Here is a 26,785-nt window from a genome sequence, read left to right on the forward strand (position 1 = left end):
CCCCTCCCCTCCCCTCCCCTCCCCTCCCCTCCCCTCCCCTCCCCTCCCCTCCCCTCCCCCTCCCCTCCCCTCCCCCTCCCCTCCCCTCCCCTCCCCCCTTCCCCTCCCCCTCCCCTCCCCTCCCCTCCCTCCCCCTCCACGCCCTCCCCTCCCTTCTCCCCCCTCCTGCCTCCCCCACCTGTTGTTCATGTGGTCGTACACGCTGCCTCGCCTGTTGGCCTCGTCCTGTGTGATCAGGTCGCCGGTGTACTCGCCCAGGAAGCCGTTGCGCGCCACGTACTGCGCAGCGAACAGGCCCCAGCCCGCGCCTGGCGGGTAGGGGCAGGGAGGGCATTGGGTGGGTGGGGAGGGCAGTGAGGGGGGTGGGGAGGGGGGTGGGTGGGAAGGCGTGAAAGCGCATCCTCCTCAGCAATGCCTCGGCCTCAGACCAGGCAAACGTAGCAGACACTCACATCATCCGCCCTTGCTTCTCCTCGCTCCCCCTGCCTTCCTCCCTCCCTGCCTCCCTCCCTTCCCGCCTCCCAATCCCTCTCCCCCCACCCACCCGGTATGTCGGATGTGCCCAGCACCACGTGGGCGTGCTGCCGCAGCCGCAGCCGCATGTTGGCGCACTCCCGACCTGGCTCAGCCCGGCCCTGCGGCAGGTAGGGAGGGGAGGGGGGCCGGCAGCCGGTCATAACTGGCGGAGGGTATGGTAGACGGGGGGCAATCTTTGGGGAACAGCAATTAGTGGCGTGGTGTGGGTGGGGTGGGTGGGGGTTCGGGTCGGGAGGGCCGTGCTGGGCAGTGGGGCACCTGTGCGGCGGGCACCTGTGAGGTGGGCACCTGTGAGAGGTGGGGACCAGCAGCCTATCGCCGGCGCCCACCCACACCACACTGGCCAACTGGGCACAGGCGCCGCACGGCACAGCACGGCGCGCAAGCCACGCAAGCCACAACCCACACGCCCCGGCCCCAGTTTGCTTGGGATTGGATCGACCTACCCCCACACCCACACCCACACCCTCCATTTCCCCCCCCCACACACACCCCACACCCGCCCCCACCCCCCCACACCCGCCCCCCCCCACACCCACCTCCAGTGTGGGCGCGCAGCCGGCGCACAGATCTGGGTCGCACTCGCGGCCGGCGGCGGCGCAGGGGCACATGTTGTTCTTGCAGCCCGACTTGCACGTGCAGCCGCGGAACCTGGGCAGGGGAGGATTACACTTTTGATTACTTAAAAACTGACGGCCTGAACCTGGGGCCATTCATGCAAACGGTTTGCACTTGAAATGGAAGGGGGGGGGGGTAGTTGCCGGAGCCCAACCAAACAGGTGGGAGGAGGGGGGGTTATGAACGCGGTGGGATGGGATAGGGGTGCGGGAGAGCAGGGGAGCGGCGAGGCGTGGAGGGGGTGGTGGTGGCCACTGTGTGGGCGGGGGGTAGGCGGGGTTAGTGGCGGTACACACGGCCGGCCCCTCCCTCCCGCTGCCTCCCGCTCCGCCCTCCCTCGTGTCTCCGCCCCGGAACTGGGAACACTGCAAATACAACCCCCCCCCCCACCACATTGAAACCCCCCTAAACCCCGGTCACCTCCCTACCCCCCCCTCACCTCCCCCCTCCCCCCCCCTCCAGCCCGCACCTCTCCTTGCAGGCGGCGCTGCAGGCGCAGAACTTCTCACAGAAGTTGCGCGCGGCCACGCAGGGGCAGTCGGCCTTGCACCTGCCCTCGCAGGTGCAGGGCTGGTAGTCCTGCCACTGGTCCGCGGGGCCGTGTGCGGCGCGACCCGCCACCACCAGAGAGCGCTCGCCGCGGCTGGACAGCAGAGCCTTTTGGGGGTGGTGGTGGTGGTGTTGCAAAGATTGGTACAGAGAGGTGTAGCGAAGTAGGCAGCAGGCGTAGGAGTGCGCGCACCGATGGAGTGGGTCGGTGGGGGTGGGATGGGTGGTTGGATGGGATTCCACGCATGATTATTCATAACGAGAAGATGGGGTGGGGGTGGGGGGTAGTTTCCTCCAATCCGAACGAAACCAAGGCCCAGATGCAGCCCAGGGGTTGGTCGGGGTGGTGGTCGGGCTGGTCGGGTCTGACTGCCTGCCAGACGCCCCCGGGGTGTCAGCTTCGTACAGCGGGGCCCCAGTGTGCCGGGTGTGTGTGCTGCCGAGCCACGGCCGTGCCCCCGACACGACCTTGGTGGCAGCCCTTCTGATACCCCCCCGAGCAGTTCTACCCGCCGCCGCTTCGCTTCCATCCCACGACTTCTGATGTTTCCCCACAATCATGGGGTATGGGCGCAACCAACCAACAACGTCCCCAACCCGCACACCTTCTTTGCCCGGCCACCGCCCTTACGCCGCATGGACGACGCCCGCAGCGCCTCCAAATCCAAATCGCCGTCCGGGCCCAACACACCGCCGCCGCCGCCGCCGCCGCCAGCACCCTCGCCAGCCCGGCCGCCCCGTCCCGCCGCCGCCTGCGCTGCTGCCGCCGCCGCCGCGGCCCGGCGCGCCTCCGCCGCCTCCGCCTCCACCCGGTCCATGGCCGCCTTCACCTGCGGGGGAGGGAGGGGGGGGGTACATTCATGATTATTTAAGAAGCAAAGGCGTAGCCAGCGGCGGGGGGGGGTGCAAGGATGTTTGGAAAAGCGGTACAGGATGCACTGGGGTGGGGGCGCACTGCCGCCCGCCCGGCACACGGAGCGCTGCGTGGGGCCGGACGCAACAGGTGCTGGTCCTGGCCCTGGCCCTCACACAGGCTCACTCGGGATGTAGCGCCTCCATGTCTGTCAAGGGGTCAGGCGCCGACGTGCGCGGAGGCCCCCGGGGGGCCGCCCCGCCTACCCACCCCGTACGGCGCCTCCAGCCACCACCAGCCACAACCCAGACAGCAGCACCACCCCAACCTGTGAACCCCAGCAGCAGCGCTCCCCCGCCCCTCCCAACCCCCTCCCCCCCCCCACACACACACAACCAGCAGCCACTGGCACGCAGGCAGGCACCGGCACAATCACACGCACATCAACAACAACAACAACAACAACAACAACAGCAGGTGTGGGCGGCGGCGGTGTGCGGTACCTGGGCGCATGTGCGGCGCGGCGCCAGCAGCAGTGCGGCCATGCAGGGATTGCCGGGGCCGAACACCTGAGGCAGGCGGGGGGGAGGGGAGGGAGGAACATAGGGGGGAGATTGCTTCCGCCATTTCATGAAAAGCAAAACGAGAGAAGATCGTGGATGGAGGCGCAAAGAGCGAGGAGCTAGAGGCGGGTAGGAGGAGAGAGGCAGCCTCTCAGGTGGGGAACCGGGAAGGCGGGTGCAGGGAGGGGGGATATGTGTGTGTGTGTGTAGACCGGGGCCCCCATGGGCCCAACGGCGTGTGGCGCTGTGTCTCGTACATCGTGTGGCGCGGGACAGGGCCCCCCACCCCCCAGCAGGCAGAAGCCGACAGGAACTCCCAACACTTGCACTTACACACACACACACACACACAAACTTACACGCACATGCACACACACGCACACACAGACGCACAGACACGCACACACGCAGACACGTACACACACGCAGTGTGTCGACCTCTCCCCCTGTTGCACACACAGCCTCCCCCACACCCGCCCCCACACCGGCCCCCACACCTGCCCCCACACCTGCCCCCACACCTCCCCCACACCTCCCCCAAACCTGCACACACACCTGCCCCCACCCCGCGCGCCTACCTGTATCCCCTGCTCCACCAGTGACACCTCGTACACACTCCACGCCTCGCCGCCTGACCCAGACCCGCCGCCGCCGCCGTCGCCGCCACTGCCGCTACCGCCGCGCCCCTGCGGCCCCTCAGCCCCCGCTGCTGCCGCCCCTGCCGCCCCTGCTCCGCCATCCACGTCCATCGCGTCCCCCCCGCCTGCCTCCTCGCCCGCCGCCGCCCTGTCGCCCCCACCTCTCCCCTGCTGCTGCTGCTGCTGCTGCTGCTGCTGCTTCTTCCAGCAGTGGGGGCCGCAGGGGGTGGGGCTGGTGTCGGGGGGCGGCGGCGCGGGGCGCTGATGCGGCTTCACATGGCCGCCGCCTGCGGGGCAGTGGGGGTGTGGGGTTAGGGTGGAGGGGTTAGGGGTGGTGGAGGGGGTTAGTGGGTGGGGGCGACCGATGCGGGCCGCAGCACTCCAGTCCCGAGTACGCGGCCCCGGGGGGGGGGGGGTGGCTCGGAACACGTCCGCCTGCCGAGCCCCGTGCCACCATGGGCCCCTACCCCCCGCCAACCTCGGCCCCCGCCTACCCCATACCCCGGGCCCCCGCACCCCGCACGGACTCTGGCACACCCCTCCCCATAACTCCCCCCTCCCCCCCACACCCCCTCCCGCTCCTGCCATCCCTCGCTGCCACCCCTCTCCTCCCCCGTCCCCCCCCCCCGCCCCGTATCTACAACCCCCCGCATCCCCCCGCATTTCGGAAATGGGGACCATTGTCGCGTGCCACTCCGTTGTCAAGCATCAGCCACGCTCTCCTCCTCGCTCTATTGCATTGGGTTTGGTTTAGCATGGGCTGGTATCTACAACCCCCCGCCGCCGGCCCTCACTGTGTGTCCTGCAGCCGTAGATGCGGCAGCGGCGGCAGAAGGAGCCCACGAAGGCGTCCAGCACCTCCTCCACCTGAGGGGAGGGAGGGGGGTCCCGGGAGGGGAGTGGGTGGTTACAAGGGTGTACTAAGAAGCGGTACAGGATGCACTGAGGACTGCACACACAAACACACACGAACACACATGTTGCCCATCGCCCACTGCCTGTGCTCCGCTCGTTTAGCTTGTTTGGTTTAGTTTGGGCTGGTATCTACAACCCCCCCTCCCGCGCAGTGGCACCCGCTGTTTCCCCGGCACGTCGGCAGTCAACACCGTGTGCCGTGCTCACCCCGTCCTCCACTGCGACGACTACGCCCTCCCCACCTTGCCCTCCCCCTCGTTCCTACTGGACGTCGGCAGTCGGCAATTACATACGTGTGATTTAATCACTCTGCTCTAGACATGAACGGCTACACCCTACACACACATACACACACACGCACACGCCCACACGCCCGCCTCCCCACCCCACACACACACCTCCATGTGCTCCCGCTTGTCGTCTGTGAGTGTGAGGCGGTACAGGTAGGCCAGTCGCTGCGCAATGGCCTCGGGCTGGGGCTGCGGCCGCAGAGCGTCCATCAGCGCCTGCGGGGGGGGGGTCAGGAGGGGGAGGGGCAGGAGGGGGAGGGGCAGGCTGGTTTCGGGGCAGGCGCTGAGCCACAGGTCCTGTGGCCGTACCGCACGTGCCCTGCGTCCTAGTATGTGTGTATTGTCTGCTTCCCACAGGACGTACCGAGTCCACCCAAGTTCCTGAGAAACAACAACACCCCACCCACCCCCACCCAAGGCCGCGGTGTGCTACTGGGCACAACGCGTATCACTCCCCTCCCTCCAGCCCCCCCCCCACCCACCTCCCCCACCCCACCCCCACCTCCTCCCCCTCACCCCCCTCAGCCCCCCCCCACCTCCTCACCTCCCCCCTCCCCCCCTCAGCACCCCCATCCTCCCCCTCCCCTCAGCCCCCCCCACCTCCAGCATGTCTGCGTCCTCCCAGCCCGCCTCCTCCGCCAATCGGCTCATGGCCCAGTCCACTGCCGCGCCGTCCGCGTCCTCCCACGGCAGCCGCTGAGGGGAGGAGGGGAAGGAGGGGAGGGGAGGGGAGGGGGAGGGGGGCAGGCAGGGAGGGGGGGGGGCACGTAGGTGAGCAGTGGGCGCGGGAATGGAGAATTAGAATCATGATACATCTACTGTGAATTCCGTGAATGGGTTCCAAGCAGAGGCACGCGACGCCAACCACCGCCCCACCCACCCAACCCTACCCGCTCCCAACCCACCCCGCCAACCCCCACCACACACACACACACCCACTCCCCCCACCTCCTCCGTCTCGCCGTCGTCTGCCGGCACCGTCTCTCCCAGCTCGTCCACCAGGAACATGCGGCGGCCGTGGTCGCGAGCCAGCTCGTTGCGCTTGAGGTAGGACCAGGTGGTGTAGCCGGGGGGCTGCAGCAGCAGGGGGGGGAGGGTTGTGAGGGGGTGGAGGGGGGAGGGGTGGAGGGGGGAGGGGCAGCGGGAGGGGTGGAGGGAGGGATATGTGCCCATGCGAGACAGAGGGCAAGAGACAGCGAACCACAGCGAGTGGGGCAGCCGGGGGGTCGGGGGTTGCAGAGAGGCAGGCCGGGTGGCGGTGGGGGACCTGGGGGCCGGGAGGGTCATGGGCGGGCGGGCGGGCCAGACGGGTGACACGGGTGACACGGCCGCCAAACCTCTTGATGCCAGTGCGAGACGCCCCGCCCGTCCACATGCCCCGTGCCCCCCTCGTCCCTGCGCACTCCACCGCTGCCCCTCCCCTCTCCTCCTAAACCCTCCCCTGTCCACCTCGTCATGCCCTGTGTCTCCCTGTTCCCAGTGGCTTACTTCCTGGGAATAGTACAAACAACCCCTGCCCTCCCCTCCCCCGCCCCCGCCCCTGGTCAGCCAGCCCCCTCGCCACGCCCCTCCCTCCCTACCCCCCCAGCTCACCGGCTGCACGGGCGGCAGCACGCGCACGTGTGTTCGCACGCTGGGCTGCCCCTTCTCCGACCCACCCCCAGCCCCCGCCCCGCCGCCGCCGCCCGCCCCGCTGCCACCGCCGCCCGGCAGCCTGACGCCGACCCGGCGCTCCGCCAGCGGCAGCGGCAGCACATTGCGGGGCCGGGCCTCTGGCGGCGGCAGCAGTGGCAGATAGGAGCCGGGCGGGTCTGTGTAGCGACAAGGTGGGAGGCAGCAGAGGGAAGAGCGGGTGGGGAGGAGGGAGGGGGTGTGAGGGGCGGGTTGTTGAGGCAGAGGGGTGGGCGGCAGCAGGTGGTGGTGCTGCTGCGAATGCCGCAGTGCGAGGAGAGCATGGGGAGTTGGGGACCCCACAGAGGACGAACATCAGGGGTTGGTGTCTGCCACTGCCCGCGACGCCGCCTTGCATCATGTTCATGTGGGGCACGGCGCAGGTGCGGCCACAGCGCTACACGCCCGCCCCACTCCCTGTTCCGTTGGGCTCGGGCACACAAACCCCCCCCTGTCCGCCTGCGCCCTTTCCTCACAGCTGCGTACTGCCCCCAGAGCCCCGACGGGAGCCGGTTCGGTCTCCCACCGGACCCACAGTGCCCCTACGCCACCAGCCCCCGCACCCCCGCCTCCAACCCACCCACTCACCCCCCACCCCGGCCCCCACCTGTGTTGACGTCCCCGAGCTTGGGGATGGGCAGCGAGGGCGCGGCCGCGGGGAGGGCGGAGGCTGAGCCCACGCCCACGCCCACGCCCACACTGGCGAGGCGGTGCGCCACGAATTGGTCCAGGGAGGCCTGGAGCCAGGGGAGGGGAAAGCGGAGTCGGGAGTGGAGGTCGGGGAGGAGGGGTATGAAGGGCGGTCTGGAACGTGTAGACACGCGTGGCGCGGCTGTGGGGGGACAACGACACGATAAGCTAGAACCGGACCCCAACGCTGTCGCGTTGCCTTCCCTTCCCACCACCCCCTCCCTCACGCCCATCCTATGCCCTACAATGCCTCGCCTCACTTTGTTGGCTGCGAGCACGCTGACCGCCTTCTCGCGCTGCCGCGACAGGTACTCCTTCTTCAGAGACCGGTAGCGCTTCACAAGCTCCGCGACCGTGTTGCCGGGACTTGCTTGAAACGCTGCATTCATCGCCAAGATGCAATTGAGCCACGAGCGTGGCTAGAAACCGGAAAAGAGAGAGTTCGCGCAAAACCGCGCCAAATTGCTTACAGCCGTGCTGCGCCTTGCAGAACCTGACCTGACACAAAAATGTCCTAATCTAGCATAACTTTATTTCTATTTGCCAGCCAACTATCGCCTACCTGCTGGAGCGGGCGGAGCTTGCGCGGGAGCTGCTTCTTTTGGTGCTCGCTGCCGCCCCGCTCCACCACGCTGAAGCCCCTGCTCCTCATTATGCCCAGCATTTCTGTGACTTGGCGGCTCAAGTGAACCGCCTCGAGCACGGTCGGCCATTGTTCTTCAAATACTGGCTAAAGACGCTTTGACATTGTAGTCACAAGAATGGAAATATCATGCAATACTAGTGACGGTGTTATGGGCCTACGCCGTGCCTTGGACTTGGAGGCCGCATGCGAGGGCTGGCCCGGACGAGAGGGGAGAGGTGCACGGGAGCGGGGGGGGGGGGGGGGGCAGCTTCGTGCATGAGTGAGTGATTGAGGCCGATGTGGGCCAGCAGGGATTATCCCATTGCATCGAGTGGAACTAAGGGCGGCAGTAGGCAGCTATGCCAGGGCGCCGTGCTATTGTGCTAAGCAAGTCGGCAGCAAGTCGGCAGACGGCCGTAGCTACCCCCGCAGGAGACCCTGGTGACCAGAGGTTTTGAAGCGGTGAGCTACCGGGAACAGCAGTGGGCGATGTTTCAGCAGCAGGTTAGCGAACCTTCTTGGGACTCAGAGACCATCTTCGGCAGTGTGCGGGGTGCTGAGCCTAGCTTCGCCGCGCACGCCAGGCTTCGAGCATCAAAGCCACGCAACCCAACCAGGCCCTCAGGAAGGCTACAAGGTTACATGCTTCTCCCCTGCCGTACAATCCATGCGGTACATTTGCCCGGCAGCTGCTACAGTGCTACCGAAGGTCGACCCTGCACCGCGTACCGTGTAAAGCAACGCGTGCCGTCGCACGCGCAACCATTCGCCCTGGGCCAGTGGCACCCATTCGGACTAGCCCCTCCAATCCCCACCCCCGACACCGTACCGTACAGTACAACGCCACACACCGCCACGCACCGCCACGCACCGCCACGTGCAGCCGTACAGTCTGCGGTCGCACAGCCACATGCATGGAGGCAGCCTACGTCCACGCCACACTTGTTTCCTTCCACCACACTTGTCTCCCCCCCTTACCCCACGGCCGCGCCATACCACACTCATGCCGCCTCCAGCCCTGCCTTCACCGCCCCTGCTGACCCAACCCCCGCAGGCTTCGCGGCAGCTCCACTGCAGGTGCCGGAGTGCCGCTCCCGCCAGTCCGCCAGCTGGCAGGCACCGCAGCAGTACGTGACCGCGCGGCACCGCACACACGTCTTGCCGCTGCCGGGCGCTATCAGCGCGCTGGGGCCGTCCAGCGAGCTGCAGTGCGGGTTGGCGCACAGCTTGTGCTCAAACACCGGCCCACCGCTGCTGCTGCTGCTGCTGCCCTGGCCAGCCGCAGCCGCCTGCGAGGCCATCAGGTCATGCAGCCCCGCCCGCACCTCGCCTGCAGACAGCAGCCACGGGTACCGCGGCCGCACGGCGCCGGCACGCCACCCCTCCACCCACATGTCAGTTGCCGCGCGGGCATGCGCCGAGCCGCTGCCATCCCCGCTGCCATCCCCGCTGCCATCTTCGCGCGCCGACCCTTGCGGCGCCGTGCAGCTTCCTACAGCTTCCTCGCCAGCGCACGGCCCCCTCGCCAGCTGCTCCCTCACCAGCACTGCCACCGCGTCCAGGTAGCCCGCCAGGTCCTGCCGCCCCCGCGCCGCCGCCAGCCGCCGCACCGGCAGCGGCGCCACACACTGCAGCACCAGCTCCGGCGGTGGCGCCTGCTGCTGCGGCCTGTCGGAGCTGCCGCTGCTGCCGCTGCCGGTGCTTCCCATCCCGCTTTCCGCCTGCCTCTCCTGCTGCGCCTCCCCCCGCTGCTGCTGCTGCTGCTGCTGCTGCAGCTGCTGCTCATCGCCCTGTAGACGCTGCTGGTCTTCCGCCACACGTGCCGCCCACTGCTCTGTCGCCATGGGTGCACGCGCAGGGAAGCGCGTCCAGACCCTCTGCAGCAGGTCCAATGCGGCGGCCTGCTGCCCCGCCGTGCAGCACTCCGACACCAGCCCCACCGCATCCGCCTCCAGCACGCTGGCAATGCGGTGCATGCTCGTACGGAGCTCGTCCGCCAGCGAGTCGCCCCGCCACCATGCCCCCGCCACCGGCCCCAGCGGCGCCCCACTGGCGCCCGCACCCGCACCGGCTTCGTCGCATGGCTCCCCCTCGCGCCCGAGCACCTCCAGCACCAGGTCCCCCACTAGGACAACTTGCGCCAGCAACTTTTGATAAACGCCCCAGACGCCCGTGACGCGCGCCGCTGCCGCCGCCCGCGTCTCCAAGGCCGAACTCGTCACGTGTGCCAGCGCCGGCAGCCAGTGGTGCAGCGCGAAGCTGGTGAGCAGCTGCTGCTGCCGGTCCGCTGTGGAGCCGGCAGCCGGCAGGCCGCCCGCCGCCGCCATCCAGGCCAGGGAGCAGGTGGGGGGCTTGAGGTCGCCGCTCCAGTCCCACGGCGGCGGCTCCAACACCGAGTTGAGGGGCAGCAGCGGGGAAGCTGCGGTGGTGGCTGCGGCATGGGGAGCTGCGGCGGCGGCATCGGTGTCGAAGGCTGCGGTGGCGGTGGCTGTGGCTGCGGCGTTGGGGGCCGCAGCAGCAGCTGCGAGCTGCGCCGCGGACTGCTCCGGCCGACCCCGCTGCTGCTGCTCCTCCTCCGTTTGCTGCTTCGGCCCCTGCCCCTGCTGCGCCCCCTCCTCCTGCTGCTGCTGTGCGCGCTCACGCAGCGCCCGCAAGTCCGCGACCTGCTCCAGCAGTGCGGCAAGGTAGGCACACAGGTAGCCCCCGGCACCGCCGGAGGCCATCTGCAGCGCACCCGGGTGGGCGGCGGCGTAAACGTAGCCGCCCAGGGCCGTATCCTTAACCTGCAACAGCCGAGCTGCTGTGCCCAGCGTGGCAATCAGCGACACCGCCTGCTGCAAGGGGCCGCGAGCCAGCACCGCAGGCCACACGCCCGAGTAGCGCAGCACGCAGTTCACGACACTCAGGAGCCTGCCAGCGCTGCTCGGCCCAGTACCGGTCTGCTGCCAGGCCTGCGGCGCGCGAAGGCACCGCTCCAGGGCCGGCAGAAGCCCCGCGTCCAGCGCGCAGCGCAGGCTGTAGCTGGGGTCCCTCCCACGCGCCAGGCTGGCTGCTGCTGCTGCTGCATTCGCTGCGGTCGCGGAGGGTGCGGCCTTGCCGGCGGAGTCGGCTTCAACGTGCTGCATCGCCGCGGGTTCCGGCGGCCAGTCCATGCTCTCCGCAGCCACGGAAGCGGCATCCGTCACCTCGACAGCCCAAGCGGCCGGCGGCGGCGCATTCAGCTGCAGCCGCAGCAGCACCCCCGCGTCCTCCGCAACCTCGTGCACGGCAATGAGCATGCACGGCTCCTGCGCCAGCAGCCGCCACCAGCGCGGCAGCAGCACCGCCGCCTGCCGCGGCCGCAGCTCCGTCAGCAGCCGGGCCATCACCAGGGCGAGCAGGCCCAGGGTTTTCATGTGCCACGTGCTGTCGCAGGCCATGCCGTACCAAACCTCATGCAGCAGCCCGTACGCGTGTACGGCACTGTACGGCACCACTGCTGCTGCATGGGCCTGCAAGACCTCCACAGCACCTGCGGCATAAGCCGCGGCAGGCCCCGCCGGTGGCCCTGCCTGCTGCCACTGCGGGCTCTGCCGCAGCCGGCGGCCGTAGCCCACGGGCGGCTGAGCAACGGCCAGGTCGCAGGGGCCGCTGACCGTCGCGTGAAACACAGCAGCAAGTGCCTGCAAATGCAGCAGCAATGGCGAAAGACCGGCACCCGGCAAAAAACAATGTTGAAGCTCGAATGAGCACCTTTTGCCCCCTCCCAAGCCGCGTTGTACACGCATGCGCGCGCACACACATTCACACGCACGCTCGCAGACACATGCACGCTTCAGCGTCACACTGCATCGCACACACTGTCCTGCGTGTTCCCTTCCCTTATGCTCTCACACCTACACGCGCGCATACACGCCCGCACACACACACGCACGCGCACCTCCGCCGCCACGTTTGACAAGTCCGCCAGCTCCATGCTGCACACCGCAGGGTCCAGAGGCGGCCGCACCAGCGCCGGCGGCAGCTTGTGCCACAGCGGTGACCCGGTACACGCCGGGGACTGCTTGCCGCTGCCTTCGTCACCGGCCTTCTGCTGTTGCTGCTGTGCGACAACGGCAGCCAACAGGCCCGCCCACGCTGCGAAGAGCTGCACGCAGCGGCCGGCCAGCAGCGGCCGCACTTGCTCCAGTAGGCAGGTCTGATGCCGCGTGCTGGGGTCCATGGCCAAACACATGACGTCCTTCTCGCGAGGCCGCCGGCTTAACGCCGTGAAGTGCAGGTTCCAGGTCGTCAGACACATGAGCGTGCCGGAAAACTTCGTCACTGTCAACCACACGCTCGCTTTCCTATCTGCTGAGCCTGCAGGGGCAGCCGGGTCGACCTTGGCGACGTGCAGCAGCAGCCGGGCGGTGTGCTCCAGCACCTGGGTGCGCACGAGCGCTGCGACCAGCTCCAGCCCCAGCTCGTCGTCCGGGCTTTCCTTCACGTGCAGCACAAAGTCGTTTAGGTCTTTGACCACGAGCATGACCAGCAACAGCCTCATCGTCTGCCGTTCCAAGACGCTGCGGCGGGCTGCCGCCCCGCGGGGGGGCACGAGCGTCCGTGAGCACAGCCTCGAGTACGCGGCCAGCGTGTCCGCCCTGATCAAGGCACGAACCAGGCGGTCGCCAGCTGGGTCGCCCCGCTTGCTTTCGAGAACTTCTGCGATCTTCAGTGCCGTTTCCCGTAGCGCGACGAAAGCTGAGTTGTTCTGCACGTCGGCTGCGAGGGCTCGTGCGGCCCAGGCTTGAACCGCCAGCATGCTGCTCAGGATTGTGGGGCTGGCAACGACGTCCAGCGCTGCTGCACGGAGTTCCTCCATCAGCTCATTGGTGCGGCCTAGATCTGCAACGGCATCCTCGCGAAGGCTAGAAAGGTACTGAAGTCCCTGTTTAAGGCGAACTTCAGGAGTTTGAGCGGCCCGAGCCTGTCGTGGAGGCATTATACTTGTGGCTGTAAACGTCAGCTATTTATGTACAAAGAACCGATTTCGAAATGGCTGGCGGGTTCGGATGCGCGGTAGCGGGCCAAATGCAAGCGCCCAGTCGGGCCCCTAGCACGTTACTCAGCACCTAACACGGCCCAACCAACTGCCTGGTGCACCGTATTACACCTATCCCCTGGCACACCGCATTTTCGTTCAAGGGTGACTCACAGGAGCCTAGGGTTGAGATCCTTCCATGGGTTCGTTAGGTTGCTGGGCGCCCAGCCCAGCACATGGGCCGTGGGCTCGCCGCCTGGGGGCTGCTGGGGGCAGCCGCCCAGATGCATCTGGGTGGCTGCGGGAGCGAGAGAATGTATGTATATATCTTGAATGGCCGGGCGGGGTTTCGTTTTGTAAGATATCACGCGCGCGACACGCACGACACTACACCCGCGACTTTCGCAGCCTCCCACGGCCACGACCTCAACCAAACCAGCACTCGATGCCAGGCCTGGCCATGCCTAAGCGCAGCCACGAACGCGGCTCGACCGTGCACACGGCTGTGGCTGGGGGCAGCACTGGCGGCTCTTTACCACAACCAACGCGACTCACTAAGCGGGCGCGCACGTGCGCCCTCCCGCAATGTGCACAGCAGAGCCCGTGTGCTCGCGTCCGGCCTCTCGCCCCGACTGTACTGTCCGCCGCATTTACCAAGTCTCAACCATTCCACAAGACTCGTGTCGCCTCAGCCACCTGCAGCCCTCCCGTCTGCACTCTGCGGCGCCCTGACCGCCCTTGCACTGTGCACCGACGTCGTACGGGACACGTACCGGGCAAACGGTGGCAGTGAAAGGAGTGAAAGGAGTGGCACAACACCTCTGCCCCCGACAGCACACCCGCTGCGCCCCCCCCTCGTCCCGGGACCTGTCCGCCACCATCCCCTGCTCCGGCCCTGCACCTGCCTACACCTGCGCCTGCCCCCTGCTGCATGATGCATCTGCTGGACGGCTGCTGGGCGGCTGCCCACGCGACGTAGCACACACACACACACACACACACACACACACACACACACACACACACACACACACACACACACACACACACACACACACACACACACACACACACACACACACACACACACACACACACACACACCAGGATACACACCACCGCAATCGATCAAGCGCACACACACACACACACACACACACACACACACACAGACGCGCGCGGCCATCCAACCACTCACTCAGCACTGGAGCCCGGAGCCCCAGGCCCCGCCCCAACCCACGTGTGCCACGCCTGCCTCCTTTTGGTTCCGACACCCCGCCCGTGCCAACACCAACACCAACCCCAGGCCAGCATCTGCTCCACACACACTCCTGCCTGGTAAGATTGTTGTTAGGTAAACCGTCGCTTTGCTGCATCGCATACACTGTCTTTGCGCTATGCCTTCCTTGTGCTCTTCACCACACTCCTGCCATGTGCCGGCAGATGTGTGTGTGGGGGGGGGGGGGGCGGCGGGTCTGCACGGCACCTCCACGGCGCCTGCACCGTATGTGCCCCATTCCACTCCACCACCCCCCCACTGCACCACACCGCCTCACCTCCACCGCCTCATTCCCGCCGCCATACTGCCGCCGCCGCACTCCTGCCGCCGCCCCCCGCCCCCCTCACGTGGGCCGCCACTCGATGGGTTCGAGCCCCTGCGCCGCCAGCAGCTTGTTGGCGGCGCTGAAGTGGCGGCAGCCGAAGAAGCCGCGCGAGGCGGACAGCGGGCTGGGGTGGGCGGCCTCCAACACGTGGTGCTTGGAGCTGCAGGGGGGCGGGGGGAGGAGGGGGAGAGGGTGGGTGGGGACGTGTGGGTGGATGGTGACGTGTGGGTGGGTGGAGTGAATGGGGGTTGGGAAGGCCAAGTGTGACGGGGAGGCGCGAGCTGGGGCAATGCGGTGGGTGGCCGGGTGGGTGGACCCACCGGCTTGACCGCCCCGCCAGCTGGCACGTGGCACGTGGCACGTGGCCATGGGAGCTGCACGCGGCGGCGCTCGCACCACCGGACACGCACGCATGGCGCACGCCTAGGCCCCATCCCCGCCACGGTGCCAGGAGCCATCACCACCCGCAGCACCAGCACGCGCAGCACCCACCCGCCCGCCCGCCGTGCCCCTGCCACGCCCCCACCGCCCGCCCGCCCCCACCGGTCCACCAGCGCGGCCTTGGTCTGCGCGGGCTTGCCCCACAGCAGGAACACCAGCCCGCGCCGCCGCTGCGACAGCGCCCGGATGGCGGCGTCGCTGAAGGGCTCCCAGCCGCGCTTGGCGTGGCTGTTGGCCTCCCCCTGGCGCACCGTGAGGCAGGTGTTGAGCAGCAACACGCCTGGGGGGTGGCGCATAAGTGTGTGTGATGTGGACTGTGTGCTGGTAAGATAACGGGCTGAGCGGGTGTATAAGGAGGGGTAGCCTTCATCGCCATCCTGCACTGCCTCTCTCGATCTCACCTCAACCCGCCCCGACTCCTCCCGGCCCCATCGCACATGAACTCCTGCCCTCGACCGCCTTTGTACTTTGACGTTTCTCAACCCGCGTCACCCCCCCCCGGGGCCGCCCCCACCCTGCACGCTCCAGCTGGTGAGGTCGCCGTGCTGCGGCCGGTCGGCCCAGCCCAGGTCCGCCTGCGCCTCCTTGTAGATGTTGAGCAGCGAGGGCGGCAGCGGCCGGCAGCTGCGAGGCACCGAGAAGGACAGCCCCATGGCCTGGCGCGGCGTGTGTGTGTGTGTGGAGAGGGGCGGAGGTCAGAGGGTGTAGGCAGGGGGAGGGAGAGGGGAAGGGCAGTGAGTGCCGAGAGCTGGTGCAGACTGCTTCACGGACGGTCTTGTGCGGTCTGGGCAACACACACACACACACACACACACACACACACACCTTTGCCCTCGCTTCCCCTGTCGCCCGTAGGTGAGCTCGACTATGACCAGCGGGCGGGAATATGGGACGTAGGCGTGCTGGGTAAACGTTGTAGCGCGCCCAGGGCGCGGCGCATACAATGCATATGGGTGCCACTCGGGGTCAGATCGTTCGTCGATCGCCCGAGAGGGTTACAGGCTTTTCGCGGGTAAGTATGACTACCGGGGTCGACGCGGCAACACGACGCTCGGTATTCGGTAGGTATCCGTAAGTAACTCCGGCGCCGCTTGGGCGGGCTTCGTTTTGTTGTTTTTTTCTAACACACACACACACACACACACGCCACCCGCTCCCCCCTTTTGGGCTGGGGCACACGAATCTCCATCATAGCACCATGGAGACTGGGTGCACACGCGGCACATACACACAGCCCCCCGCCCCGCCCCTCCCCCCACCTGGCCCTCGCCGTGGTAGGGGTCCTGCCCCAGGATCACCACCCGGACCTGTGAGGGGCGGGCAGGAGGGAGGCGGGCGGGCGGGCGGGTGGGGTGTAGGTGGGCAGGAGGCGAGGTGCAGGAGGCGGGCGCAGGTGCGTGAGGGATGCGAGCAGCAATCGGCAGGCCCCCACGGCAGGGCCCCCTGGCCCGCTGCCCACCGGGACTGGCGCAAACAACTGCCGCCCCCTGGCCGCCCCCCCCCCCCGCCCGCACCTGGTCGAAGGGGCAGGCGTTGAAGGCGGCAAAGATGTCGGGCTGGGGCGGGAACACGCGCTTGCGGCCCGGACCCCACTCCGCAGCCAGGAACGGCTCCAGCACAGACAGCGAGCCCGGAGCCGGAGCCGAGGAGCTGCCAGCAGCCCTGCCGCCGCCGCCGCCGCCGCCGTCACCCCCAGCCGCCGCCTCTGGTAGCCCCAGCTGCGGCGCCAGGGCCAGGCGCCAGCTGGGCTCCACAAGCAGGGACGACAGCCGCAGCGGCGGGGCGCCGGGCTGGGCGGCCTCGGCGGCGGCGCGGCGGGCCAGCGCCCGGTTGCGGTTGGCGGCGATCTGTGTGTGTTTTAAACTCTGTGTGTGTGTGTGTGTGTGCGTTGATGGAGGAGAGGGTTGAGTTGTGCGGTATGCCGGGGCCCAACGACTACGGTGGGTGCCCGACGACTTGTCCGGGAGTCGGCGTCCAGCCCAGGAATGCAGTGGGGTGGGGACCGGGGTAGGCAGGCGGGGGTAGCAGTCAGGAGGTGGGGGCTATTGTGAGCGGGTGGGAGCTGTGAGGCCCAGGACGCAACAGCGCGCCGCACGCAGGTGGGGGTCCCGGGGGAGGCCTGGGGTGCGATGCGAAAGGCTTCGGCGGCAGGCTGGCAATCATGCTCCATGCATAATGTGCATTGTTTGTGATGACACAGGGGGTCACGCACGCCTCCCTGCCCACCTGGGCGCGCTGCGCCGGCGTCAGTCCGTCGGCCACAGCGGCGGCCTCCGCCCCCGGCAGCTCATCACCAGCAACAGCGGTAGCGGCAGCGGCAGCAGCAGCAGCCGGCCCCGACCCTGCCGCCTGCTGCCCAGCTGCCCCCTCCGGCCCCACCGCGGGCTCCGATGCCGCGCCCGCATCTTGCGCCGCTGCCTCAGCCCCTGACCGCTTCCTGGGGGAGTCCGCGGAGCCGCTGCTGGCACGGCGTTTACGCGGCGAGGCCGAGGCGGCGGCGACACCACCTGCCGCTGCCGCCGCGTCTGCCGCCGGCGCCGGCAGTGGCCTGGCGTCCTCGACAGCGGCAGCGCTATCGGGATCTACATCTCCCGCGGCATCGGAGGTCATGCAATGGACCTGGACGGTGACCCGTGGCTGCGAGGGGAAGCGGGGCAGCCAGGTAACGCGTGTCGGGTTGTGGGTTCGCGAAAGGCCACGTCCCAACAAAAGCGCAGACTGCGTCTTGGCAAAGCTGGCAGCCTGCATTGTCATACTCACCGCAACGCCCAGGCTGGGCTTTAAAGGCTTTGCCGCGAAGAAGGCGTCGATGGTCTTGGCCCGTTTGGCGGGTTTTTGCGCAACCGAGGCCATGCTCGCTGCGCAGGCTCGCGAAGGCGCTTTACTAGCAAGGGATGGGCTGCAAGATTTGGTACCCCGCCGTGCACCTCCAACGCAATAGTAAGTACCCCTAGCAAAAACGGTCCCTAGGCTTTTGCGCATATGACAGCTCGCAAGGTCTGTCGGCAAAGCGTTTTATTACTTGCAAACGAGTCACGATGCTATGTCAGTGTCATAGAAATGATGGTGAATGCGCAACGCCAAGGCGCAACGCCAAGGTGCTGGCAGCAAATTCATTCAAGTTTCGATGCATCATGCAAGAGTCCCGTTTTCTTTACTGTATATAGACACTATTTGTGTTCCATAGTAGACTGCAAAACGGCAGGAACTGCCTTGTTGCACTGCCACATTTCGCACTTTGCTTGCACGCTGAGTTCCTGTGTGCCGGAACAGCATCGTCCTTCGCATTGTTACATAATAGCATCGGCTACTACATTAGAGACACCCAAAAAAACATGCAGCGGGGCCTGATGCGGCACCGGAGGACTGGCAGTCGCTGCGGGGTTGCATGCCCGCAGCAGGGTGCCACCACTTCAAGCGGACACCGTGTACCGCGCCGCACCTGGACAGTGCATACGAGCAAACTCGAGCTAGGTAAGAAGGGCATGGAATCAGCCTAGCTGACAGGAAGGGGTTCAGGGTTCTGGCAGCGGGGGTAATAGTAGCAAACCGTGCCAGGGGACGACCTTGCAACTTGCACACGTTGGATTCCGGGCTGTAATATTCAATGCTCAACTCCGTCAGCGGCATCGTCAGCGGCAGGTACTGCCGCACTGCCCGAGGCGGCCGCTGCTGCTCGGTGCGCCCGCGACGGCAGTAGCGGCAGCAGCAGCGGCAGTAGCAGCAGTAGCCGGCGCGGGGCGCTGCTACAGCTGGCTTCGGCTTCCGCCGCCGGCGCCTGGAGCCTGACGACGGCGGGACGGGCCAGGTGGGAGCTCGGGCTGGTGCTGCGGGCGGGGTGACCCGGTCGCGGCAATGGGCCGTGTCGTGTGAGCCATGGAGCTGGATACCGATACCTCTAGGCCGTGAGCCGTGGGCGTGCGACGTGCCTCGCCCCTGCCTTCCCCCCTGCCTTCCCCCCTTGCCTCCCCCCTGCCTCCCCCCTGCCTTCCCCCCTGCCTTCCCCCCTGACTTCCCCCCTGCCTTCCCCCCTGCCTTCCGGCCGCAGGGCTGATACAGACCCGCTGCCCAAGACGTGCACTGGACCAGGTGGGTGCGGGGGCGGGCGGGGGCAGGCTGCGTAGCGGGAGGGGAGGGGAGTGGAGTGGAGGAGGCCCGGAGCTCCTTGGCTCAGCAAACCCGGCGGTCAGAAAACATGCCGCGCAGCGTCGTGTGTCCATTGCCGTCGCGCGTGTCCTGCTGTGGGGCTTCCGCCTCCCTCAACCACCCATGCACGCGTTTGCATCACCCACTGGCAGCTCCCTCACCGCCACTGCCCCGCTCCTTGAACCCCCACGATTTACCCCGCTCCTCACCCTCTCAGACCTGCTGCTGCCCTACGCCGATCCCTCCGGCCGCTTCCGGCTGGCGGTGCCGTGTGGCTGGCGGCAGGTCACCAGCCTCATGCCGGGAGGGTGTGAGTGAGGCCGGGGCCGGGGGGGCGGGGGAGGAGGCCTCGGAAGGGCTTGGGAATTAGCAGGCGGGTTGGAAGGTATTTGGCATTGCCACTGAGAATCATGAGGGTGGGGCGAGATGGCTGAGAGTCGGTCAGGGCTTGGGTCGCGCTTCATAGGCCTCCCAACAACACTTCCCCCCGAACCGACTGCTTCACCACACCCATTCTCTCCACCACCCCTCTCCTCCCCGATACCAACACCACCACCACATGCACACACAAACACTTACACACTCACACACGCACACGCACACACACGCACACGCACGCACACACTCACACAGCCGTGCTGGCCTCCTTCTACAACCCTGAGGAGCCGGGCGCGGAGACCTTGGCGGTGTACGTGGCGGCAGCACCCGAAGGCGTACGGCGCACAGCGGACCTGGGGCCACCCGAGGTGGGCCGCCAGGGGGCGGGGGGGCGCCGGCAACCCGCGTGTCGTGTCGTGTTCGTGCATCTTCGCGTCTATTGTTGCTGACTGGCTGTGTGATTGTGTGACTGACCCACCCTGCTCCCGCCCTCCCACCCGCCCCCTCTGGTCTGTTGTTGGGACTGGCGGACGCACCGCCAGGAGGTGGCGGCCGGCCTGGCGGGCATCGCGCCCAACGGCCTCGTGATGGGGTCGTACGGCAGCAGTCGCGGCGGCCGGCAGTACGTCACGGTGCACGTGCAGGTGTGTGTGCCGTACCGGTGTGTGCGTGCGTGTGTGTGTGTGTGTGTGTGTGTGTGCGTGTGGTGTTAGGGAGCACAAGGGAAGGGCACATGTATGTATGTATGTGTGAAGTGGGTGGTGTGCGGGCTTCTGACGCCGCCAGTGCGGTTGCAAGTACGTGCAAGCGAGACGCACGTCCGATCACTCGGGCCCGCTCGCCGCCTACACGCTACCCTCGCCACCATCGTGCACCATCGCGCACCACCATCAAAGCAGCTATCGCCCTCGTCACTGTGACCACTGCACTCGCAGTTTGGTGGCAACACGGCCGGGGTGTTCGGCGCAGCTCGCGAGTTCCGGGCAATCACCGTCGACCAGGTGGGCGGGCGCGGCAGGCTGCAGGGGGCAGGGGGAGAGGTAGGGGGGGCGGAGGCCGGCAGCGGCCAGCCCGGGGCGTCAGCGGCTGTGGGCATCATCACGCGCCACATGCGCGGCCGACGCTTCACAACAGGCCGCCCGCGGCGACGGGGGCTTGAGGTGGGGGCTTCAGCCGATGCACTCCCACCTACTCCCGTGTGCTACCCAGCCCTTATCTTCCTCCGTTGCCTCTCTCGATTACACGCACCACATTCAACCACTCCGCCTTGCATGTGCGGCTACCCAACCTGCTGTCCCTCCCTTCCACCCGCGCTTCCACCCTCCCTCCCACCCTCCCGTCCACCCTCCCTCCCACCCTCCCTTCCACCCTGCCTTCCACCCTCACTTCCACCTCACTCCCACCCTCTCACCCTACCACCTTCCCCCCCACTCCCCACTCCCTACACCCCCCACCCCCCAGGGCCTGCAGTACACGCTGCGTGTGACCAGCACGCGCTACCGCTACCTGGCGCACGCGCGGGTGCGGCAGCTGCTGGCGGGCGCGGCGGACGGCTTCGAGCTGCTGCGGGCGTGAGGGTGGGGCGCAGACGTGTCTGGGCGGGGGGGGGGGAGAGGGGGGGCAGTGGTGCAGTTGGGGGGAGGGAGGGGAGGGGAGGGCGCAGTGATAGGGAGGGGCAATGGTGGGAAGGGGCAGTGATGCATGGAGGGGCATGATGGGGTGGACGGCCGTGATGGCGGTCTAGGCACGGCCACACGCTCTGGAAGCGCCCGAGTGGGAGGGGACTGCACGAGAAGAGGATGGGGTAGGAAGAAGCAGATTGGAGGCACATGTACACGCGGGTGGACTACGGGGGCTCGCACGGCTCCATGCATGTGGGGGGCGCGCAGGAGGTGGATAAGAAGCTGACTAGCTGGAGCTCGCTCACATCGGGGTGTGTGTGCAGAGAAGCAAGCAAGCAAAATGTAAAATACTCTCGCGTCAAGGATTAAATAGCATACCCAGCAGCATGAGTCCTGCCAACGACCCAACGCAACGTGCGCCGGTGGGGCGCCACGCATGATGACCGTGGCACGGGCTGGTAGCGCTGACGTGTCTAGGAATGTAGGGCCGCCACTTACCCCACTGACCAGTACGAATGCACCACAGCCATGTACGGAGTGCAGACTCAGTGCCCCTAGCTCGTGATGGAACATGGCAAGGGGCAGGAAAGCGTAGTCCCGATGTGTGTGGCTCCCACCCGTGCCCACATAAATGCGTAGCAAGAAGGGACAAGGCATTGGTGCGTCGTTCGCGCGCTGTTACTGTACCGACGGTAGCTGGCAGGTTGTGTCGATGTTTTGCTGACGCGCATTCCTCACCCACCGCCACCTTTCGTCCCCAGTCCCCACCTCCCGGCGTCTGAGACCGCACCTTCCCAAACTCGCCAAGTCACGCACACGCACACCAACCCTAGCCAGTAGCCACACGTGAACCAGTGACCAGCACTGATGACCCGCATGCCCCGTGACTCGGAGCATGCAGCAGTGATAGGCTGATAGCGAAGGGCACGATCAAGGTCACAGCGGCATCAGTTGCGCACGCAAGAAACCGTTGCGGCCAGCTGGCCCCTTGCTTGCCTTCGGAACACTGCTTGATATGCGCTGTCGCTGATGGCAAATCGGAGCTGGCACGAGTCAGAAACGCCCGCTGGCTGCCAAACCTGGAGTTGCGACGTGTGAACAACCCTAGCCGCCTGTGCATGCTTTGGAAGTGCTGACATGATGAATGAGTGTGAAATGAAGGCTAATCGGCACTATGGCAGTGCAAGGCGTGTGTGGCAAGGCATTTCCACTTGACCGCACCATGCGCCGTGGCTTTACAGCCCCCCAAACCCCCCGGAAAGGGGTATTTCCCGAGATTCAGGGACCGTACGTATGCAGCCGACGCGACCCCGGAGAACCCCGGCGAAGCCCACTCTTGTGAGATGCCACGCTCACGGAAGGCCAGAGCCCATGTAACACCGACGCCCACACCTTACACAATACAGCCAGTCTAAGGCATCGTGTCTGCCAGGCATACTCCTCCTGCATCACCGTCCTGGTCTCTCTCCCACGTTCTTAACAATGCTCCTGGGGCGGGCAGCAACATAAACTACCCCTGGATCTTTTAACAAAGGACCACAAAGAGCTAACCGAATGCATCTCAGCACAAACTCAGCACATCTCAAGCAGGATGGTGGGCGGGAAACCTAAACAAAAGGCGGCGTGCGCCCCTCTAGCCGTGCCCTCTAGCCCTAACTATTGCCAGACTCAGGAGTCGTGCACAGTCTTCACTGAAACACGCCGCCGCAAGAAGTCCTCCACTTGGCACACAGTTGCCGCGAAATTTGGTCGACCGCTTCAGGCAGCTCCAGGGTCGCTCATTCCAAACACTGACACGGGCAGGCGACAAGTCGTTCTCCCCGCTTCCCCCCAACTGAGCCGCACCTTCCCCCTCTCCAGGAACCAAAGTGGCTCCTCCTTCCTCCGCCCTGCTTTAAAAGCTATTTTACGCTCCGTGCAGCAACTGGACTCCCCTTGAAATATCAATTCGCACCCGAGGGCGGCGTGCCTTGCCGCTCCCCGAAGACGCAAGCCCATGGCATGTTGTACCTCACCACGCGCGGCATTACTGGTTGCAGGTGCCGGCGCCATCCTCCAGTAGCATCACCCAGCACGCATCACCCAGCATGCATCACCCAGCCTCCCTCAGCGCCCATGTCCCTTGGCGCACATCATTGATAAATTTCACCTACTACTCCACCTGCACACCCGACAACTTTTCCAGTGTCGCCTGCGCGACGCGCCTACCCACTTGCTTGGAGCAGCATGTGAAGAACACCGGAATATTGCCTGTTCCGGTGACAATATCAGGGAGCCCGACCAGTCTCCGGTCGGTGATGTTGCAGGCTGGGCATGTGGTCATGAGCATCGCCAGCCTGTGCAGGCCTGCTCGCCCGCGCTGCCGCCCCATGGACACCGCGATGGACTTGGACAGCTTCTCCACCTTGTCCTTGCTGGCCTGCTGGCCCAGCACCGCACTCGCAAGGGGTATGTACTTGGCCGATGGCGCCGAGCGCAGCGCCGACAGGTGCAGCTCCCGGGACTTCGCCTCCACCTCCTGAGTTGCTGGGGCCGGACGCCAGCACTCAGGAGGTGGAGGCGAAGTCCCGGGAGCTGCACCTGTTGGCGGCAGGCTCCAGCGCAGTGCCGGCCTACATGTAGGCCGGCACTGTGCTGGATCCCGCCTTCTGGCCCCGCCGCCGTGCTGTTACCTTGTCCATTAGCTTCAGTGCAGCCTCCAGGTCAAGGTCCAGGTCTTCTCGTATAGACGACATGCACGCTGTGAAGGCCCGGACTGCCTCCTTATTTACGAGTGTTGCGGAACTAATGCATACGTAGACCAGAGCGGAAGGCGGAGTGGGCTTGCAGGCGGCACGAGAGTAGGCAGTCAGTAGCGCAAGTACAGCAGCGGCCGGCAGTGCTGATGCTGTTTCTCGCAGCCACTGCCACGGAGGCAGCTCACGTCCAGGTCCGCAGACCGGATGAAGTGCAGCATGGCATCCAACGTCGCTGTGTCCATGCCCACAGTGCACAGGCTGATCCCCTGGCCTAGCTGCACCTCACGTAGGTCCGCCAGGCACTTAAAGGGGTATACCAGCGCGTACTCCACCAGCCGCAGCATGTTGCTGCAGTCGCGGTGGTCCGCCAGGCCCAGGCCTGCCAGCGAGCTGTCACGTTCTCCTTCCCACGCTGCCTCCAGGCAGTTGCGAACCTGGCGGGCCAGCTGCCGGCGCTGCTTTAGGCTCCCCTCTGTCAGCTCAAAAAACCAGCAGTACTGACCATGAATGCACATGGTCAGGGACTCGCTGGTCTCGAGCACCAGCACGCCGGCTAGTGGGCTGAGCTGCTGAATCACCGCGTCCTGCAGCTTCACTGCGAGCGCCGGTGTGATGCCATCTGTCCCGTTCGTCGGCACAATGGTGCCGGACACCGCGCACAGCCGCTGCAGGTCGCCGGGATATGGCTCAAGCCCCAGCTGCTCCACCAGCTCGTCCGTCAACGCCGCTTTCCCCGCGCACAGCCGCTGCAGGTCGCCCACGCCCAGGTCCCCCACCACCTGGAATAAGCGGTTGAGCCACTCACACTGCTTGTTGGCAGGGGCTGCGCCCCAGCATCTTTCCGAAACAGTGTCAGCGGTACAAGGGTAAGACTAAAAGGTAGGGTGAAGCGTGGCGCAACCAGCACGTTTAGATGCATAGTACCGTCGCCTCCCAACGCGGGGCACTCGGCTGGCCCCGGGATGGGGCCAGCTGCCCCATGCCCGAGCCTGAGACCGGCTATACAAGCCTTGCGTGGCCCAAATCCCATTGAGAACGACTGACACTACATATTCATATACCTTACATATAGCCGTCTTGCAAAATGCAGTGCCTTTCCTCCCGCACTTCGGCCGCTGTGCGCAGCGGTGAGCTTTCTTCTGTAGTCAGAATGCATTTGAGGCGCAGAGGCATCCAATAGGCCAGATCGTGTATGGCGATTGTTTCGGGTTGAAGAAGCAGGCTGCAAGTGACATCGCTTATCGGTCGCCACTGCCCCTCCACGGCTGCTGCCGGCGGCACGCCTCCTGCATCGCCCATGTCCCTCCCCCCCCCGCCGCCGCGGCTGCACGTGCATCGCATGGTAGCCGTGACCCAGCAGGGTGCTAGTACAAGGACCTCACAGCAAGAACTGTGCTGCAGCAGTGTACGTGGGTGCGCGCATGCCGAGCAGCTTGCGGTTCGCATGCAGTGCTCTGAAGGACCCAGCCGCTCAAGGCGCCAACTATCTACCCGCCTCACAAAGCGCCCACCCGACCCTGCCCGCCGATCTTGCCCCTAGCTACTGTCCTGACTGATGATACGCGTGTGCGTACTGTGTGTGCATCTAATGACGTCTAAAGGCTGCAGCGAACTAAGCGAACCAACGCGCTGATGAATGATGACTTCACAAGTGACCACACATACGGTACATCCTGCGTGCCCCGTGCATGCATAACCTCGCCCTGCCAAGATCCCCCAACGCCACTTGCCTGATCAGTCCCACCTCCTGGGATCCTCTCTCCACCTCCTGCGCAGCCAGCGTCCTTAGGTCCCCCGCGTGCTTCCGCTTAAGCGCCAGTCTCCGTGCCGCCGCTGCCGCCACTGCTACCGCCGCTAGCTCTTCGAAGAGTGGAGCAGCACAACATGGAGATGCAGAAGCCGCTGGACTTAAAGCTGAAAGAAGAGCTAGCGGCAGCAGTGGCGGCAGCGGCGGCACGGAGACAGGCGCTGAAGCGGAAGCACGCGGAGGATCTGAGGACGCTGGCTGCGCAGGAGGTGGAGAGAGGATCGCAGGGTCTCCATACATGTTGTGAGTTCGTCCAGCTTCATGTCCAGCGTCTGCATCGCCATGTTGTGCCGCTGCATCATCTTTTGGCGCTGGCGCGCCGCCTTGTCCTCGCGGGGTCGCTCGTCGCGCTCCTACGCGGAGTCGCACAGGGGGCGGCGGGGTCGGTGCGTGCGAGTGGGCTGCAGTTCGTGGGTGTCGCTGCTGCAAGTTCGCATCCCGAAGTAGCCTTAAGCTGTTAGAAACACAATATTTATCAAACACAACCGGCCGCATCTTTGCCACAGCCAAAAAGCTTTGCGACGTCGTCGCCAGCTCGCTCGCACTCTCACCTCCTCGCCCCGGCGGTCGCAAAGCATGTTGTAGAGGTGCCTGAGGGCTCGGATTACTAGCGAAGGGCACGAACAAGATTACAAGGTCAGGGGCGGCAACAGTTGAGCACGCAAGAAGCCGTTGCGGCCAGCTGGCCCCTTGCTTGCCTTCGTAATACTGCTTGCTATGCGCTGTCGCTTATGGCAAGATCGGGGCTCTAGGCACGAGTTAGAAACGCCCGGTGGCTGCCAAACCTGAAGTCGCAGCGTGTGAACAACCCTAGCGCCTGTGCATGCTTTGGAAGTGCTGACATGATGAATGAGTGTGGTTACAATCGGCACTATGGCAGTGCTAGGCGTGTGGGGCAAGGCATTTCCACTCGCCCGCACAATGACGCGCCGCTGCAGCCCCCGTCGCCGCCGCCGCACCCGCCTGCAGCATCACATCTGCCCCACGCCCTAAGCGGCCAGCCGCCGCGCCCGCATCGCTCGAGCGGGCCAGCGGCCAGCAAAGCATCAAGCTTGTCGCCGTCCATGATGCTAGCTATACGAAAATGATGAGCAGCTAAAA

At 66.2% G+C, this 26,785-nt stretch overlaps 6 protein-coding genes across 7 annotated transcripts in view; 1 reads left to right on the forward strand and 5 right to left on the reverse strand.

The window, feature by feature from the left end:
* The window catches only part of CHLRE_17g746247v5 (uncharacterized protein), a 9,986-nt gene extending 1,902 nt beyond the window's left edge, over positions 1 to 8,084 (reverse strand). Inside the window, exons 1-15 of the mRNA XM_043072754.1 lie at positions 7,887 to 8,084; positions 7,585 to 7,703; positions 7,242 to 7,371; positions 6,557 to 6,774; positions 5,912 to 6,037; positions 5,564 to 5,659; positions 5,072 to 5,179; positions 4,553 to 4,625; positions 3,699 to 4,045; positions 3,061 to 3,126; positions 2,310 to 2,534; positions 1,625 to 1,812; positions 1,077 to 1,188; positions 545 to 635; positions 179 to 308 (exon numbers count right to left, since the gene is read on the reverse strand). Coding sequence (XP_042915213.1) covers positions 179 to 308; positions 545 to 635; positions 1,077 to 1,188; positions 1,625 to 1,812; positions 2,310 to 2,534; positions 3,061 to 3,126; positions 3,699 to 4,045; positions 4,553 to 4,625; positions 5,072 to 5,179; positions 5,564 to 5,659; positions 5,912 to 6,037; positions 6,557 to 6,774; positions 7,242 to 7,371; positions 7,585 to 7,703; positions 7,887 to 8,037 — 2,180 coding nt within the window. The 5' untranslated portion in view covers positions 8,038 to 8,084. The remainder of the gene's footprint in view (positions 1 to 178; positions 309 to 544; positions 636 to 1,076; positions 1,189 to 1,624; positions 1,813 to 2,309; positions 2,535 to 3,060; positions 3,127 to 3,698; positions 4,046 to 4,552; positions 4,626 to 5,071; positions 5,180 to 5,563; positions 5,660 to 5,911; positions 6,038 to 6,556; positions 6,775 to 7,241; positions 7,372 to 7,584; positions 7,704 to 7,886) is intronic.
* A 491-nt stretch (positions 8,085 to 8,575) lies between these two features.
* On the reverse strand, positions 8,576 to 12,914 carry CHLRE_17g746297v5 (uncharacterized protein). Its single transcript, XM_043072755.1, has 2 exons — positions 11,869 to 12,914; positions 8,576 to 11,611 (listed from the first exon to the last, which is right to left on the reverse strand). Exons 1-2 carry the CDS (start codon positions 12,787 to 12,789, stop codon positions 8,951 to 8,953), a joined length of 3,582 nt encoding a protein of 1,193 aa, XP_042915214.1. The 5' UTR covers positions 12,790 to 12,914; the 3' UTR covers positions 8,576 to 8,950.
* A 384-nt stretch (positions 12,915 to 13,298) lies between these two features.
* Positions 13,299 to 18,024, reverse strand: CHLRE_17g746347v5 (uncharacterized protein). Of its 2 annotated transcripts, none has more exons than XM_001703530.2 (7): positions 17,754 to 18,024; positions 17,220 to 17,630; positions 16,508 to 16,840; positions 16,253 to 16,300; positions 15,508 to 15,649; positions 15,096 to 15,273; positions 13,299 to 14,712 (listed from the first exon to the last, which is right to left on the reverse strand). In XM_001703530.2, exons 2-7 carry the CDS (start codon positions 17,601 to 17,603, stop codon positions 14,571 to 14,573), a joined length of 1,227 nt encoding a protein of 408 aa, XP_001703582.2. In that variant the 5' UTR covers positions 17,604 to 17,630; positions 17,754 to 18,024; the 3' UTR covers positions 13,299 to 14,570. The 2 variants fall into 2 exon arrangements, with proteins under 2 accessions (XP_001703582.2, XP_042915215.1); XM_043072756.1 differs by having other exon boundaries at positions 16,508 to 16,858.
* Positions 18,025 to 18,184: 160 nt separating this feature from the next.
* CHLRE_17g746397v5 (uncharacterized protein) lies at positions 18,185 to 21,497 on the forward strand. Its single transcript, XM_043072757.1, has 8 exons — positions 18,185 to 18,467; positions 18,618 to 18,801; positions 19,042 to 19,082; positions 19,357 to 19,449; positions 19,773 to 19,885; positions 20,060 to 20,161; positions 20,453 to 20,518; positions 20,979 to 21,497. Exons 1-8 carry the CDS (start codon positions 18,329 to 18,331, stop codon positions 21,090 to 21,092), a joined length of 852 nt encoding a protein of 283 aa, XP_042915216.1. The 5' UTR covers positions 18,185 to 18,328; the 3' UTR covers positions 21,093 to 21,497.
* A 1,023-nt stretch (positions 21,498 to 22,520) lies between these two features.
* Positions 22,521 to 24,494, reverse strand: CHLRE_17g746447v5 (uncharacterized protein). Its single transcript, XM_043072758.1, has 2 exons — positions 24,063 to 24,494; positions 22,521 to 23,657 (listed from the first exon to the last, which is right to left on the reverse strand). The coding sequence occupies exons 1-2, from the start codon at positions 24,390 to 24,392 to the stop codon at positions 23,292 to 23,294; spliced, it is 696 nt and encodes a 231-aa protein (XP_042915217.1). The 5' UTR covers positions 24,393 to 24,494; the 3' UTR covers positions 22,521 to 23,291.
* A 54-nt stretch (positions 24,495 to 24,548) lies between these two features.
* Positions 24,549 to 26,544, reverse strand: CHLRE_17g746497v5 (uncharacterized protein). The gene is made up of 3 exons (XM_043072759.1): positions 26,383 to 26,544; positions 26,236 to 26,291; positions 24,549 to 26,037 (listed from the first exon to the last, which is right to left on the reverse strand). The coding sequence occupies exons 2-3, from the start codon at positions 26,260 to 26,262 to the stop codon at positions 25,804 to 25,806; spliced, it is 261 nt and encodes an 86-aa protein (XP_042915218.1). The 5' UTR covers positions 26,263 to 26,291; positions 26,383 to 26,544; the 3' UTR covers positions 24,549 to 25,803.
* Between the last annotated feature and the right edge of the window lie 241 nt (positions 26,545 to 26,785).

The sequence above is a fragment of the Chlamydomonas reinhardtii genome, chromosome 17 (assembly GCF_000002595.2).
Source record: "Chlamydomonas reinhardtii strain CC-503 cw92 mt+ chromosome 17, whole genome shotgun sequence".
Lineage (NCBI taxonomy): Eukaryota > Viridiplantae > Chlorophyta > Chlorophyceae > Chlamydomonadales > Chlamydomonadaceae > Chlamydomonas > Chlamydomonas reinhardtii.

Excerpts from the sequence above, each read along its gene's own strand:
- CHLRE_17g746397v5 (XM_043072757.1), top strand. The coding sequence starts at position 18,329 with ATGCAGCGGGGCCTGATGCGGCACCGGAGGACTGGCAGTCGCTGCGGG. Across the intron at positions 19,083-19,356 it reads CAAGACGTGCACTGGACCAG|ACCTGCTGCTGCCCTACGCC; the intron begins GTGGGTGCGGGG and ends TCACCCTCTCAG. Across the intron at positions 19,450-19,772 it reads CAGCCTCATGCCGGGAGGGT|CCGTGCTGGCCTCCTTCTAC; the intron begins GTGAGTGAGGCC and ends ACACTCACACAG.
- CHLRE_17g746347v5 (XM_043072756.1), bottom strand. The coding sequence starts at position 17,603 with ATGACCTCCGATGCCGCGGGAGATGTAGATCCCGATAGCGCTGCCGCT. Across the intron at positions 16,301-16,507 it reads ACGCCTGCCCCTTCGACCAG|GTCCGGGTGGTGATCCTGGG; the intron begins GTGCGGGCGGGG and ends CGCCCCTCACAG. Across the intron at positions 15,274-15,507 it reads CACCAGCTGGAGCGTGCAGG|GCGTGTTGCTGCTCAACACC; the intron begins GTGGGGGCGGCC and ends GCCACCCCCCAG.
- CHLRE_17g746447v5 (XM_043072758.1), bottom strand. The coding sequence starts at position 24,392 with ATGTGCATTCATGGTCAGTACTGCTGGTTTTTTGAGCTGACAGAGGGG. Across the intron at positions 23,658-24,062 it reads TCCGGTCTGCGGACCTGGAC|GAGGTGGAGGCGAAGTCCCG; the intron begins GTGAGCTGCCTC and ends CCAGCAACTCAG.
- CHLRE_17g746297v5 (XM_043072755.1), bottom strand. The coding sequence starts at position 12,789 with ATGGAGGAACTCCGTGCAGCAGCGCTGGACGTCGTTGCCAGCCCCACA. Across the intron at positions 11,612-11,868 it reads TGTCAAACGTGGCGGCGGAG|GCACTTGCTGCTGTGTTTCA; the intron begins GTGCGCGTGCGT and ends CTGCATTTGCAG.
- CHLRE_17g746497v5 (XM_043072759.1), bottom strand. The coding sequence starts at position 26,262 with ATGCTTTGCGACCGCCGGGGCGAGGAG. Across the intron at positions 26,038-26,235 it reads GCGACCGCCGGGGCGAGGAG|GAGCGCGACGAGCGACCCCG; the intron begins GTGAGAGTGCGA and ends GACTCCGCGTAG.